Source organism: Psammomys obesus, unplaced genomic scaffold, assembly GCF_907164565.1.
Source record: "Psammomys obesus unplaced genomic scaffold, mPsaObe1.curated_primary_1811, whole genome shotgun sequence".
NCBI lineage: Eukaryota > Metazoa > Chordata > Mammalia > Rodentia > Muridae > Psammomys > Psammomys obesus.
The window spans coordinates 6,116,346-6,130,690 of NW_026596091.1; the positions used below are offsets into that span (position 1 = coordinate 6,116,346).

Sequence of the window (14,345 nt, forward strand, 5' to 3'; positions counted from 1 at the left end):
TGTTATTGGCTAGAGCAGCTGGCTGGCAAGCTCTGGGCATATCCTCGTCACTGCCCCCTCCTCCATCAGCACTGGGGGTACAGACATATGACTGCTGGGAATCTGAACTCAGGTCCTCATGCTGGCACAATGAGCAATTCTCCAGCCCCAAGGATTCTCGCATGTTTCTAGACATTTGATGTTAAAGGAGATAAGGGGTTTTGTTTTGTTAAGCTGAAACACAGAGCCTGTCCTTATCCATTTGGAAACTCATTCTGAAAATTAGCTTTCCCATAATTTTGGATATTATGGGACAAATATCCTAATAATATTAGTAATTCATAACATACATTCAGTATCAACCATTTCAGATGTGCATGGACTCAGGAAAAGTTCCTTGAGGTACTTTTACTTTTCCTTCTTTGTTTTGTGTCCCAAATCACTGTGAAAATGGTTGTCTCTCTGCTATGACTATTGCTAAAGCACTTGATTTCCAGAAGACCGCTTCTGATGGCCTCCAAGTCAAATAACAGAACAAAAATACAGATGCCTCTAAGGGACGTTTGACTTCAATTACGACTTCCTGCTGCCCTCTAAGCCAGGCATCCTGCAAACTCCTCTTTTCTTGCTGAGCTGGCTGAGGACACAGGGATGCAGAGAGAGCAAGGATCTTGCATTAGACACATGGATGACGTATGCACACTGTGGGAATTAGGGCAAGACTGGAGCCAGACGCTGCATGAGAAAAAAAAGTTCCCTAAAGAAGCCTGTCTGTCTGCTGGCAGTACACAGAGGATTGCAAGGAAAATACAAGTATGGAAGCTCTGAAATCTGAAGGAGAAAAAGATGCAGTGAGGAAAAAAAATGCTTAAGGAATTTTGTTTTTAACATTTGCTATATGGTAATAATTTTTTTGCCTATTTTTTCTTATGTACACTGAAATGAATACACAGCTGTGGACATATTTAAAAATTACAACAGACAAAATTAACTAATCTACAACCCAAATTACACAAGCAGTGCACCTGTCTTGCACATGTCACAGCTGTAGAGCAGGCTGAGCAAGCCTTAGCTGCGGGCTCCACCGTTAGCAGCTAAATACCACAGTGCAGATTTTGGAGACGAACAGAGGACTGGTATGCAGTTGAGTAATACATATTATCTAGAAAAGGATTAGGCCTTTTGGGTTTGAATGAATAACTCGTGAACTGATTTTGAAATGAGCTAGGCAGTGGAAGCCCCAGAAATGGCAAGACTGGTCATGAGGTTTAAAATACCACTCTTTCATTAATTGTACAGAGCTCTTTATTTTGATAGGCATCAAAATTTTTGACAAAGTCAGAAGAGACTTACATTATTTCAGTCTATGTGGATGTGATAATCTTTCTTTTTTATTCATATAAAAATCCTGCTACTTACAAGTAAGGCTATAGGACAAAGCAATGCCTTTTAAGAACAAATATAATGTGCTGTGCTCTGCTGGTCTGCATAGGAAAGCTTTTCAGGAACCCCACAAGGACAGTGAAAAGCCAACATTCAATTCAGTTTGCTGTGCCAAGGAAAAAAAGCAACCAGAAGAGTGTTTGCCCCAACTGGACCCACTATCCCGGGATAAGAACTGACTCTCTTTAGGCATCGCTCATCTCATCATTTTCCCGATTTCTTGTTGGAGACATTCCAGCAAAATACTGCTTCTGTACTGAAAAATGCTCAAGGGATGAGGTCAGTCTACCAGGCCTGGGAAAGTCCCATTTATCCTCTGTCTCCCAAGACAGACATAACCAGTGTGGGTGTAAAGTGCCTCGAATACCTGATGCCTCAAAGCAGTGAAAACCTGGCTGCCTGACTTCAATGATCTATCCCTCAGCTTTGAGAGGCGGGGTAGACATTCTAATTTGTCAGGATGTTTTTCTTATTGATCTCACAAGCTTGCCACAATGTTTGGGGGAATCTAAGAGTTACATAACTCAGCTACCAGGCACTCGTACACACAAGGTGCTGAATGCACAATTAGCCTCCTGGGGAATTATCATCCGAGTCCTGGCAACACCTTCTCCTTACTTAGTTCTTCTGCAAAACCCTCCATACAGAGACAACCAGGGGTGGAGCTTGGGTAGGGGAGGGGGAAAGCTGAGGATTGAGCTGGGAACCCCAGCAGGAAAGGATTTGAATGGTTGTTTGTTTTAAACTAGAATTATTTTAATAAATTCTGCTAGTGGTCTCCCCCATACCCCAAACAGCCAATTTCTTACTGTGTGTAAGGATGCCCACATTTGTTATAGTTCCAGAAATGTAACCCTGGTCTCCAGAGGGGGGGGGTGGTTACATTTCATTCAAAATTTTCTTTACCACGTGTGACCAGGATGGTCTGTTATACACACAGAACAGCAGCAGAGTGGGACTTCAGGTAAGTAATCATAGCTTACAACAATCCAGCTAATTTGAACAGAGCACTTTGTTATGAAGTCATTTGACTCTAAAGTACTCTAAAGGACAAATTATACTCCAAAAGCCCAACAGTTGGAAGGAACATCTCTCAAACACTGAAAACAGGGAATGTAATTAAATAAAATAGTCTGTTAGCATGTCAAAGCCTCATTTAAAATTTTACATTTTAAATGTGATTATTAATATGTATGTATGTTTGCATGTGTGTGTGTGTGTATGCATTCCCATGCAAGAAAACTATTTACCTCTTTCTCCATTTGTAATCCTTCTGCTCTAATATTTCTTTCAAATACTTCTCTTTTTTCAGTCTGAGGGTTGGATTTTCTGTACACAAGAATGTAGTCAATTCGACATTTCCCGTCTCTAAAGTAAAGTCCATTTGATTTGTTTCGTTCTCGAACTGTCTGCGTACAAAGAGAAAGAGACCAGTTCAAGCCATTCACGAGCCTAAGCTTCACGTGAGTATTGCTAAAGAGCTAAAACTAAATGAAGTTTCCATAGCATTTTATTAAAAGCTCATGTCCATAAAATAAAACATGAAAACAGGAAACAATAAAAATTGAAGATGTATTATATTAAAAGGACAAAATGCAAGACATCTGAAAATAGCAACTGTCAACAAAGATAGGAAGCAACTGAGAGTCATTATGTTCTACTGATGAGAGAGAAAGCTGATGTACTACCTTTGGAAAACATGTTATTATCTTGTAAAACTGAACATCTGCATAACATACAACTCCAGAGATGTTCTTGGCAAGGCAACCAAGATGTAGATAAATATTTATAGCAACTAAAATTAGAATACACTCAAATATATACAATAAATGGCTAAATACATTGGGCACTGGATATACATTCAGTTAAATACGATACTACCACGAAAATGAATAAACTAAGTTGTATTGAAAATTTTTACAGAAAAGCAACAAGCCAAAGAAGGCTTCATAACACAATTTTTTATGAAATTCAAAAGAAATAATTTCTATGTCTACACTACATGTAGAAAACTTCTAGAGCATAAAAAGGAAAGATGAAAACAAGACCATGGGGAGGCTGGTAGCCTGGAAGGGGGAAAGCATGAATCACAAGGAGCCTCAATGATCTTAGAAATATGCTAGTTTTGCTTTTCTCAAGATTGCTTGCCCACAATAAAAACAAAACACAACAAACAGACAGACAAACAAAAGCTTTTTCAAGGCTGGGTATGATAAAGCACACTCTTAATCCCAGTGCTTGTACGGCACAAACAGGGAGATCTCTGTGAAATCAGGGCCAGACTGGTCTACATGGCAGGTTCTAGGCCACCCAGAGCTACAAAGACTCTGGAGAGGGAGAAAAAGAGAGAGAGAGGAAGAGGGATGGAGGGAGGAAGGAGAGAGGAAGAGGGAGAAGAAGAAAGGGAGGGAGGGAAGGAGGGAGAGAAAGAATATTTACCTTGTTATCTTTGAGCATATGTGTAAATAGAAGTATGGAGAATACTTAAGACAAAACAAAACAATACACATCCTTCTATTTGCAAACACTCTGATACTAATTTTCTATCACATTAAAAGCAGTAACAAGTTAGCAATCCTGATAAGGTATAGAACTTGAAAAGTGTCTTTCTAATTCACAAATTGGATGATGGTTTGAGATGTTCATTTTATTATTAAACTTTTAACTTATACAGAAGTCACAGACATCATCTAACAGTCAAGAAACTAAAGATGAGGATGAATGAATGGCTTTTCACTCAGGCTCCTTAGAGTGTATTAACATAGGGCCCTGAAGGAGAACACTGAGTCTGGGCTGCTCAGGCTGCAGCCAAGTGTCTCAGGAAATAGATTCTGGAATTGACTCTGCAACCCCAGCCAAGTGGAAATAGGAAACCTGTCTTCTTTTGACCACACAATGCATCACTTTTCAAAAGCAGTATAAAGATGGAAAATAGGTTAGGCCTCCAAGACCGTGTTGGAATCACATCCATGCTGAAGCACCATGCATGCAGCCTCGCCCCAAAGAAAAGCCACAGCCAGGAGGAATGGAAGGCCTGTGACCATGTTTCAACACAGACATTCTCAATTGGTAACTACTATTCTTCAGCTCTTGCTTTACAAGTCACTTTGGAGTCAGCCTGAAGATGAACAGTTACTCACTAGACAGGGAAAGCAGCACCTGCCTTCAGAAGCAGGGCTTTGAGCTAGGAATAGTTCAGCAATAGGGTGTTGCTTAGGACCTCGGGCCCTGGGTTCAATTCTGAGTGCTTCACTCAAGCCTGCCTCTGACTGAGCAGTTCTGCCCCCAACAGAGCCCTGACCTTTCTGAAACTGCTACTTCTAGGGAAGGGAAATAAAGTCATTGCTTTTGAGGTCCTTTCAGTGTCCTTTTATGAAGCAACTATACAGCATCCAACCTGTATAGAGAGGGTGACAATTGATTTTTTTCCCCTAAAGGAAAAGAGGGGCGGGGAGAGAGACTGCGTTATTTCTGGGAGCCTTCTGAGCAGCCTCGTAGATGTTATTAATTTCCTCTCTTCAAGGATACCATCCTTTCAATGTGTAACTGGCTGGAAAGAGAATGCATTAGGAAGGTGTAACTAGTGATTGAGTTTGCCTCTATGTACCTGTCACCGCTATGTGGCACATATTCAAAGGAACTCTAAAACCTCATCAAGATATAGCCTGAGCAACACTGAACATCCCACAAGGTACTTTTTCTCCCCTAGAACGGTACATGACCAGACGGATCTATTTACAACCACAATGACGCCTCCCATTGATAGCAGCGAATGGAAACTCAGAGGAGTCTCAGATAACACGACATCCCAAAAAGCCTGTGTTTCACATCCCAGGTGTTTGTGCTCAGCTGTTTACACTAGGCAGTTCACCTTTGTCAAGCTTCTTCCTGTTAGTTACAAACACTTGGACTGCATTATAAAATGATGGGCAGTCAGGAAATCTTCTGCATATATTAAACATCTCTACATGTGAGAAAGCTTTTCAGTTTTGGGCAGATGTCCATTTCAGATCTTCAACCTGTGCTAGAGCCGCCCAGCAGCAGAGACATACGAAACCTGCCTGTGCTTCCTGGGAGCCTGAAGTTTGTCGGAATGCCACACGGGATCCTGCCTGAGGTGGTACACTTTGAGGAAGTGACACAAACTCTTACCTCTCCTCCTGCTTCTAGTCTGCTGGCGTCCTCTGAAGTACTGGTCAGGTTTCCAGGGTGAAGGAGAGAATCGTCGTCTTTGCAAGGGCTGTTGACAGCCTCTAATTCATCAAAAAGAATATTGACGTCCTTGGCCACTAGAAGCAAAGCACATTCATTAAAGTGGGCTAAGAAGCTGGACTGGACTTCAGCACAGCGGGGGAGGCTTCTCCCTCTGGCTCCTATGCACACATTGCTTCAGTACCACCTGCGTGGCCGGTGCGTCCTGTCCTAAGAGAAGAGTTGTCAGCCGTAAAAGCTGCCTGGCTACATGGTGATAGTAGGCAAGGTAAAGGAGGTAAAACACTCTGATGTCAGAAACATAATTTGTCTTCCAGCATAAAATTTGTCATCCAGCCTTTAGATAGCTCTTTAGTGAAAGGTACTTTCACTAAAAACTCCTAAGGATTCATTCTCCAGGATGGAAGGTGGGATGTGCTTTTTAATGTTGCATTTTCTTACTTAAGAGCCACACAGCTTGGCAAGGCAACCCTTAAAGGAGCCACTTACCTGGCTTAACCTCTACTTCTTCTTTATAATCTCTCTAGTAGATTCAAGAATGAAGCCCGCAGTTGGCTTCCCTGCCTTCCTTCTTCCTTTAATGAAGAATTGAAAGCAATAAGCCATCCAGAGGCTCCCCCTATAGACTATTTGTGTTAATGACATAACACTGTGCAAAGAGCTGTGTATCAGCATTCTAGGGAGCGACTACAAAGTTCAAATGTACCTTGCAGCACACCACGGAGAAGAAAAGCTGAGTACCACTGGAGGAATGGGCAGCCAGGACACTTCTTCATCACCTCAAATTATGCCCTGGCAATATGGTTCCTTTTAATTTTGATGTTTTGAAAGCGGTTTATAATTTGGCAGAAGTTGCTGCATAAAATGATTTGTGGGAGACTGGATATGAGTATTGATTCTTTCATTAGTGTTTTAGACACAGTCACACTGTGCACCAAGCGTTTACCTGTGTGATAGGCGTATTGCAGTGACTAAAAGTCATGAGGCTCTTTGCCTCTGTGGAGAAAGGAGACAGAGTAAGCAAATGCAGACAACGAGTAGTTAAAAGAGAATGAACAGAGTCAGGCACAGGGAAGAGGAGGTAATCTATGTAGTTGGGACATGCTACAGCAAGCACGTGACCTTACGCCATTCATTTGTCCTTTCAAGTCTTTCATTTGTAAAGCGAAGGGAATGGGAACAAAGCTAACATCCACGGCCCCAGAGACAGGCGTGGTCAGTGTCCTCGTACACGGGGGCCAGGTTTCCAGCCCCCGGGGATATGTTACTTTACGTCAATAGAGGCTTCCAGATGTGTTTATATTAACACATGTTAATTAACACATGTGGGCATTTTTCCTGGATCACGTGGTAGGTTCCGTGAAATCACAGGACAGTCAGAAGTGGAAATACTGTGCTGTTGGCTCTGGAGACAGTCCAGGATCACGGGTCACAGCAAGCAGGTGGCCTCGAGCACACAAACACCAACAAAGCAGACTGACCCAAGCAGCCCCGCACCTTGATTTCAGCTTCTGACTTCCAGAACATCAGACCACAGATGTGTTACTTGGAGATGGCAAGCATGTGGCAATGAGCGGGCCAGGGCTGACACATGTAGTCACCACTGGCATTTAGACTATGAAGAGGACAGAGAAGAAAACATCATCATCTTTCCACATAGCCAGGCTCAAAGAGAGGAGCTAAAGATGCAGTATGTGCAGAGCTTTGAAGACTGATTATCTGGCCGTCCTGGGTAGAGAAGCACCCCCTCTCGTAATCAGACTCTTCTTTCCCATGCTGAACACAGTCTGCAATTACCTTCTCAATTCATGTGTATGTATGCATTAGTGGTTTACTCTATCAGAATGCAAGTTCCACACGGCAGAGACCCTGCTGCTACTGACAGACCTTCAGAGAACTTGTCACAGAGCCTGTTCTTAACACATGTTTGTTAAATGGCATGATGGGGACAGTTGAGTGGTGTGGACTGTGGTCTAGTGACATAAGAGACAATCTCATGGAGCCTAGGGTTGCATGCATAGTTTGTATGGCTAAACTGGGACTTCACAGTTTCAAATAGTGATGGAATTGCAGGTAGTTATTGATTAGGTTTGAGCAATAGGATACGTTGTCATTTTAACAAAGTCGAAGTTCTGCTTACTATTTCAAACACTAAGTTACATGAATCTGTGCTTCTTTTTGCTCACTGGTATCACAGAGCTAGGAATATCTTAGACTTCTTACTGTTCTTTGACTATTAAAGACCCATGTTTTAAAAGCTTCCTCTCTGTGCTTGCACTGTTAGGAAATAAGAGAAACTTTAATATGCTGGACCCAGTACAGGGGTCTTCTAGTCACTGGGAGATTTTTCTCTCTTTTTAAAAACTCTAGCCAGGAGTCCAGAGAGGCCTTACTCCACTACTCAGGCTCTGTTAGGATGCCCAGGACCAAAAGAAATGGGGTCCATCAGCCATGTATTGAAGCAGAACAAAACTCTAAGCCAAAACAAGCCTTTTGTATTTGTAAGCTGACTGCCTTGGGTATTGGTTACAGTCATAGGGCGTCACTATGAAAAAGGGGCACTGAGAAGCGGAGCTGTTGCTGTGACTGTGATCTGACAGTGTAGGCAAGTTTTTGGAACTGGCTGGCAGGAGGAATGTAGATGAATTTGAAGAAGGCTAGGAAAAGCCTAGAGTGCGATAAGCAGAGTTCAGTGGGAGATTCTGATGAAGGCTCTCAACAGTAGAATGCCAATGGTAGAAGCTGTAGTGATGAGCTTTCAAACAGATATGAAGAGTCTTTGGGAACTGGAGTAAAGGCCACCATTGTTTCTGCATAGGGAATTTGCATGAATTGTGCCCATACCTTGAGTCTATATAGGAGGCTGAGTGTAAAGGTGAATGACAGATTAATCAGCCAAGCACTAATAGAGTGCTTTGCATATTGTTAGGTTTCAAAAGGCTAAGGTTAGGGACAAATCATTAAGATGCCCACTTAACATGTCAAAGAGGATCTGGATGCCTGGTTCTTCCTGCAGTCCCTCAGTCCCTACCTGTTATAGGGCCCTCCTGGCTGTTGTATCTGGACCCCATCCCAAACTTCTCCAGCTCAGGGGCTGAGCTTCCCTTCCTCTTGTGTATAATCCAACTACTTCGGTTACCTGTTTCTTTTCTCTACTCTTTGGGCTTCCTGGCTGCTGCACCTGGTTCCTTTCTCTTCATTCCCCTCCCCATCTCCTGACATGGCTCATGGTCATGTCCACTCTAGACTCTCCCAAATATCCCCTCATCTGACTATGTTCTCCCAGGCATCGACAATAAACCAATAAACTTTCTCTTTCATCAGACCTAGGAACAGTCATTTCCTTTTCTCTTTTATTTGTTCTTCGTCTTCTTTTTTTTTTTTTTTTTTTTTCTATTCAGATATTGCTGGCTGGCTTTAGCCAAATTTATAGGGAGAATTAGGAGCAAAGGGAAAGAGAGCAGAAATATTTGGGAAAATTAGAGTCTGGCCAGAAATGCACAAACAGAAAACAGTGCAGCTACATAAAGTGTAATTGCTAAAGACATTAGGACTGCCAAGAAGATGCTAGGAGCATTGTACCTGGATAATAGGAAGGACACCCGCAGGCAATTTCAGACGGGATTCTGATACAGTGGCCGGGAAGAGTAAATGGGATAATGGCCGTGCTGCTGGGATAGTGCCACAGAGAAGCAAGAAATGTAGGCTGTCAACTGCAGACTCTCAGACATTTAACTCAGAATCTTTACTGTACAAAAAGGCAAAATGGGCATTAAATAAAAAAAAAAAAACAGAAGGATTGCTTTGAGGAATTGATTGGGATGATGTGTTAGTTTCTCCTTGTTACAATCAAATATCTGACCAAAATCAACTTGGGGGAAGAAAGACTTGCTTGTGGCGGTGGGGAGCTCAAGGCCATGGCTCCAGTTTTAGTGTGAAGCTACGGCTGGCCACATTGCAGACAGTGGAGGCAGTGAGAGATTAATGCTGCTCTGTTTCTTCCTCTTTTTCAGTCTGAGCCACTGACCATGGGATGGTCACAGTCATATTTGGGGTGAGTCTTTCCCTCTCAGCTAACCCTCTCTGGAAACGCAGTCACGGACACACTTGGTGGAGTATGGGACCTGCGGGCTGTTCACTCAGTAGCCTTCTCTGTGGAGAATATACAACAAAGGGTTGGCAGTCTCTGCAGTTCCAGAGCTTGAAATGAATGTCCCAGGAACAATCAGGGACTACTGTAGTGTTCAGGCTGAGAAATCCCACTCTGCATAAGGTTCCAACTCTTTGCCTTTAGTGTAAAAGCTAACAAAGAATGGAGGGAAGCACCTCACTCTCCCTGTTGCTGCCCATAGGAACTAGTGTCTGGAAGCCGCCATGGGGCTGCTGTCAGTGGAGTGCTCAGAGAAGTCCATATGCCATAGAAATCCATTTTTGGAAAAAAGGAACTATTTAATTTAGTCCTCTTTCCCACTTGGCAAATTCTCTGTAGCATCAGCAGACACTAAAATCTTTATCAAAGCATATGCAGCTAAGCCTGTCATCAGTAGAACACTGTGACCAGGTACACGCTCCAAAGATAAAGGGGAGGGGTCCTCTGCAGTGTGTCACTGTTGCTCTTGATGGCTTCATCTTTAACTACAGGGCAGTTTTTAGGAACAAAGATAAATATTTTTATATACAAACTTACATTATCTCCTTCAGGAGAAAAATAAGCCTTAAGTTACAAAGGTAACCATTTTTCAAAAAATCTATTTGTTCAACAAATACTTTAAGTATCTATTAAGTCCACCCATCGTTCTATGCTAGGGCCTGGGGCTGAGGCACTGGATACTGTGGGTATAGATTCTTGCCCTTGAAGAGCTCACTGTCCATTCCAAGTAGGAGCAAGGCATCTTTCTCCATGCCTGAACCTCACAGAGATGCCGTTTATTCAGACCATGTGATCATAGATTTCATCACCTCCCTTAAACGTTTTTCTAAAATAGAAAATATTTGGTAATTATCTACATAGTAGAGTTCTGCAATTGGGCTCATGAAGTGAGGAAGAGAGCCAAAATACTCTGGGAAATCAATTTAAAATAACGGGGGGGGGAAGGGGGGGGGCAACAATTGCCTGCCACACACCAGGGATCTGCACCATTGCCAAACTGAGTAAGAGCTGTGTGAACAGAAGGGGGCAGCAAGGAGACTGGGAGGGGGGAGGTGGATTTATTCCCATTGGAGGGCAAGGGAGACAATGTTGATTCTCTACCATAGATATTAGGCACTCAGCTCAAACAAAGGCTTAGCAACAGAAAATCAAGAGACTCATACAGCAATCAAGCAAGAGTCAAGGGCCTCAAGTTGCCTGGGAGAAACACCAGATTTGGGGTCTGAGTCAACCGTCCCACTCGGCACAAAAACAGATTTTCAACAATTTCTTCTTTCTGTTCCAACCTAGGACCTGGACAGAGAAGAGAAATCAGCGGGTCAGGGATATCCTGATCCTCTCATCAGGAGGGCTGAGGCTGTCTGTTTGCTATGAGAAAGCTAATGATCCTGCCCACCAAATATTTACAATTACTTCTCTAGGGGAAATCATCAGGGGTGTCAAACACCAGCAACTCCTAATTCTCTAAGGAGAAGAGAACACCAGTGTATTGCAAGGATGATGATCAGAGTAAGTAATTATGAGTTGTGAGCCCTGTGTTTGTTGAACACGCATCTAGTTGTGGGTGAGAGGTATGAGCATGAGGAGGCATGCCTGCAAAGCCTTTACTCACACTCCAGTCAAGAGGATGGCACTGGGGAACAGTGTTATAAAAGCAATGAAGCTGTTTGAGAAATAATCTAAAAGGAAGCAAGGGGTTTAAAAAAATCAAAGAACTTGGTTCATCGCTCTTTAGTTTCCCAAATGGATCAGGACTGCCTCATGTTGCCACTGTAACAGAAGAGCACTTTTATCTTAGTACTTTGCATTGGAGACAAAACCAGGTGAAATTACAGGCCACAGAGGAAGACATGACAGCATAATCCCGAGGTCTGCATTTGTTCTGCAGAGCACCAGTTCATTATGCTATTTTTGTCATAAATTGCAGATTATTACATCTGAAACACCAGATTCTAAAAGCGTTGCACACTAACCTCAAAGCACCACTAGGAGGCAAAAAAAGGGATACCCATAGAAGCAATTTAGTACAGAAAAAAAGGAAAAGATGGTTTGTGTCTCGATTTTAACACCAGACTGTTTATAATAAATCAATTCTTATGTTTGCACTGTGTTTTCTGTCATGTAGAAGACTGACATTGGAGCTAGCAAATAGGAGATGCTCAAGGTTCTGAAAGGGTTTAGACTAACTTTGTAAACCTGTATGTCTTCTAAAGCCTATAGTTTTGAGTTTTAGGTTCAGGTTAAGCTAAAGCCTCTTAGTACCTTTCCAGAGAATGGAAAAATGTGACCCTATCTATGAGGACAGATAAAAAAAAAAAAAAAAAAAAAAAAAAAAAGCAAACAAAGCAATGACCTCCACTCAGCAAAAAGAAAAACTCCTATCTTTGAGATAGCATTTTTTAGCAACAAACCTAGACTTCTTCTGAGTAGCTTTTGACCTCCAGCCAAAAGTCTGTAGCCCCTAATCTTCAAGGATGAGCTAACCACCCCCACCTTCAATTGCAGCTGCATCCACACTTGGCAGGATTGGCCAAGCTTGAGCACTTAAGACTAACCAATTATCTTACTTTATAACTTCCTCATCCAATCCTAAATTGCCAAGACTACAACTTCAAATTTCCTGAAATTTTTCTTTTAAAAACCTAAAGGCCTTTGTCTCCCGGTGCCACTCTTTGCTGACCGGCAGGGGTGACCCCATTGTGCAATGGTTAATAAACCTCTTGCTTTTGCAACGAGTCTTGGTCTGGGGGAGTTTCTGGGAAAGGCGCGATCTTGAACTCCTGAGTTATGAGACCCCAGGTCTTACAGTTCATATAAGAAAATAATAAATCAGCTAACAGCCAAGAATATACTGACTGTTTTATATATACATATATATATATACATATATACATTCCTTGAGAATTGTGTATGTTTTATATATTCACACCCCGGTTTCCTGTGAGATCTGCCCTCCTTCCCCATCCACTTAACTTGTGTCCTCTTTTATTTATGTTTTTAAACCCACTCAGTACAATCTGTACCGCCCATATATTCTTGGATGTGTGCCTTCCAGTGGTGCAAGGTGGATATACCTGAGGCTCCGATCCTCAAGAAAACCAAATCTTCTCCCAGCTCCTAACAATTGCCAATAGCTCTCCCACTATGGCTGAGACTTTCCTGCTGACCACCCCTCTCCATGCTGGGAAAGTCACCGTTCTTATCCTAATTGTCTTAATGATGTTGTTTTAAAATATTGGCTCTTTACAACTATGGATTAAGAATCTTCTGCAGGAAGTGGGAGGCACAGAGAGGCAAGGAGGTTTCAGTTTTACAAAACCATCTCCTCCCCCTGTTCCACTCACTGTACCAGAAGCTATGTTGTATGCATCTGACTCCGATGGAGAGTTAACAGGAAGTTAACCATTCCCCTCCTGCTCTTCTACGAAAACATTAAGCCCTTGGAAGCTCCAGCTCTCAGGGAGAAACTGTTGGCATCATTAGATGATTAGCAAGACTACTAGAGCAGGAATTCGAAGGATCCGTCTGGCTTCTCAGGAGGAGGGCATGGAACTGGAACTGGAGTATGGACAGTTGTGAGCCACCTTGTGGGTGCTGGGAGCCACATTCAGCTCCTCTGTAACAGTAGCAAGTGCTCTTAACTGCAGAACCATCTTTCCAGTGACGATGGAAAGATCTTGCCATGATCTTCCTTCAAACTTTATAAAGTACTCACAAATTTGTATTCCTCGATTCGTAAGAGATATTCATACAGAGACAATAATTTTAAAGTAGCAAACAGCTAGCAGCATTAGACAAACACATCTTTAATTGATGTCTACTAATAACCAATTAGTGTAAAAAATACTTCTTCATGAACTATTTTTTCATTTTGATACAAGTTAATTCAGTCCTAAAAACACAATGATTAAGTTCATCTCCAGCATTTACATGGAGCCAAATTTTGTCAGTAAAAACGTTTTTTAAAATTCATTGTGAATTGTAGAATCTATCATCTTTCATAACAAAGAAATAATTGTATAATTTTATCACTTTCTATGAAAAGTCATTTTCTGTCCCTTGTCTATTAATTTGATTTTTCATCCTCCTGGGGAATTTTTTCTTTTTTTATTCACTAACTTATATGAAGGATTGACCATCCAGAACAAATAATTGGTCCTTGTATATTCTTAATTAAAACCTTTTATTTCTAATGTAGCTTAATCTTCATCTCAATATGTTTAAATTCGGAACAGAACATATTCTGTTGAGGGGTGAAATGAGGTCTACAGCTGCTGCCATTCTAATCTGACATCCAACATTTGTCCGAATTCTTTGTTAATTTTACCATTGCCCATTATCTGGCATAAAACACTAAACCATTCCTCATCTCATAAAATCAAGAAAACAGTACGTTGTGGGGAAATGACTATAAAATAATGAGAAGTATTCATAAGAAACTTGGCCTGAACAGCTCAGAAGTGCAGCCCTTGCCTGATATTTGCAAAGCCCCAGGACAATACTCCTCCCCCAACACACACACACACACACACACACACACACACACACACACACACACACA

At 42.0% G+C, this 14,345-nt stretch overlaps 1 protein-coding gene across 1 annotated transcript in view; it reads right to left on the bottom strand.

The window, feature by feature from the left end:
• Window positions 1–14,345, bottom strand: part of Ano4 (anoctamin 4) — a 179,519-nt gene that overhangs the window by 163,995 nt on the left and 1,179 nt on the right. Inside the window, exons 3-4 of the mRNA XM_055627792.1 lie at window positions 5,575–5,711; window positions 2,673–2,831 (exon numbers count right to left, since the gene is read on the bottom strand). Of these exons, the coding sequence (XP_055483767.1) occupies window positions 2,673–2,831; window positions 5,575–5,711 (296 nt within the window). The remainder of the gene's footprint in view (window positions 1–2,672; window positions 2,832–5,574; window positions 5,712–14,345) is intronic.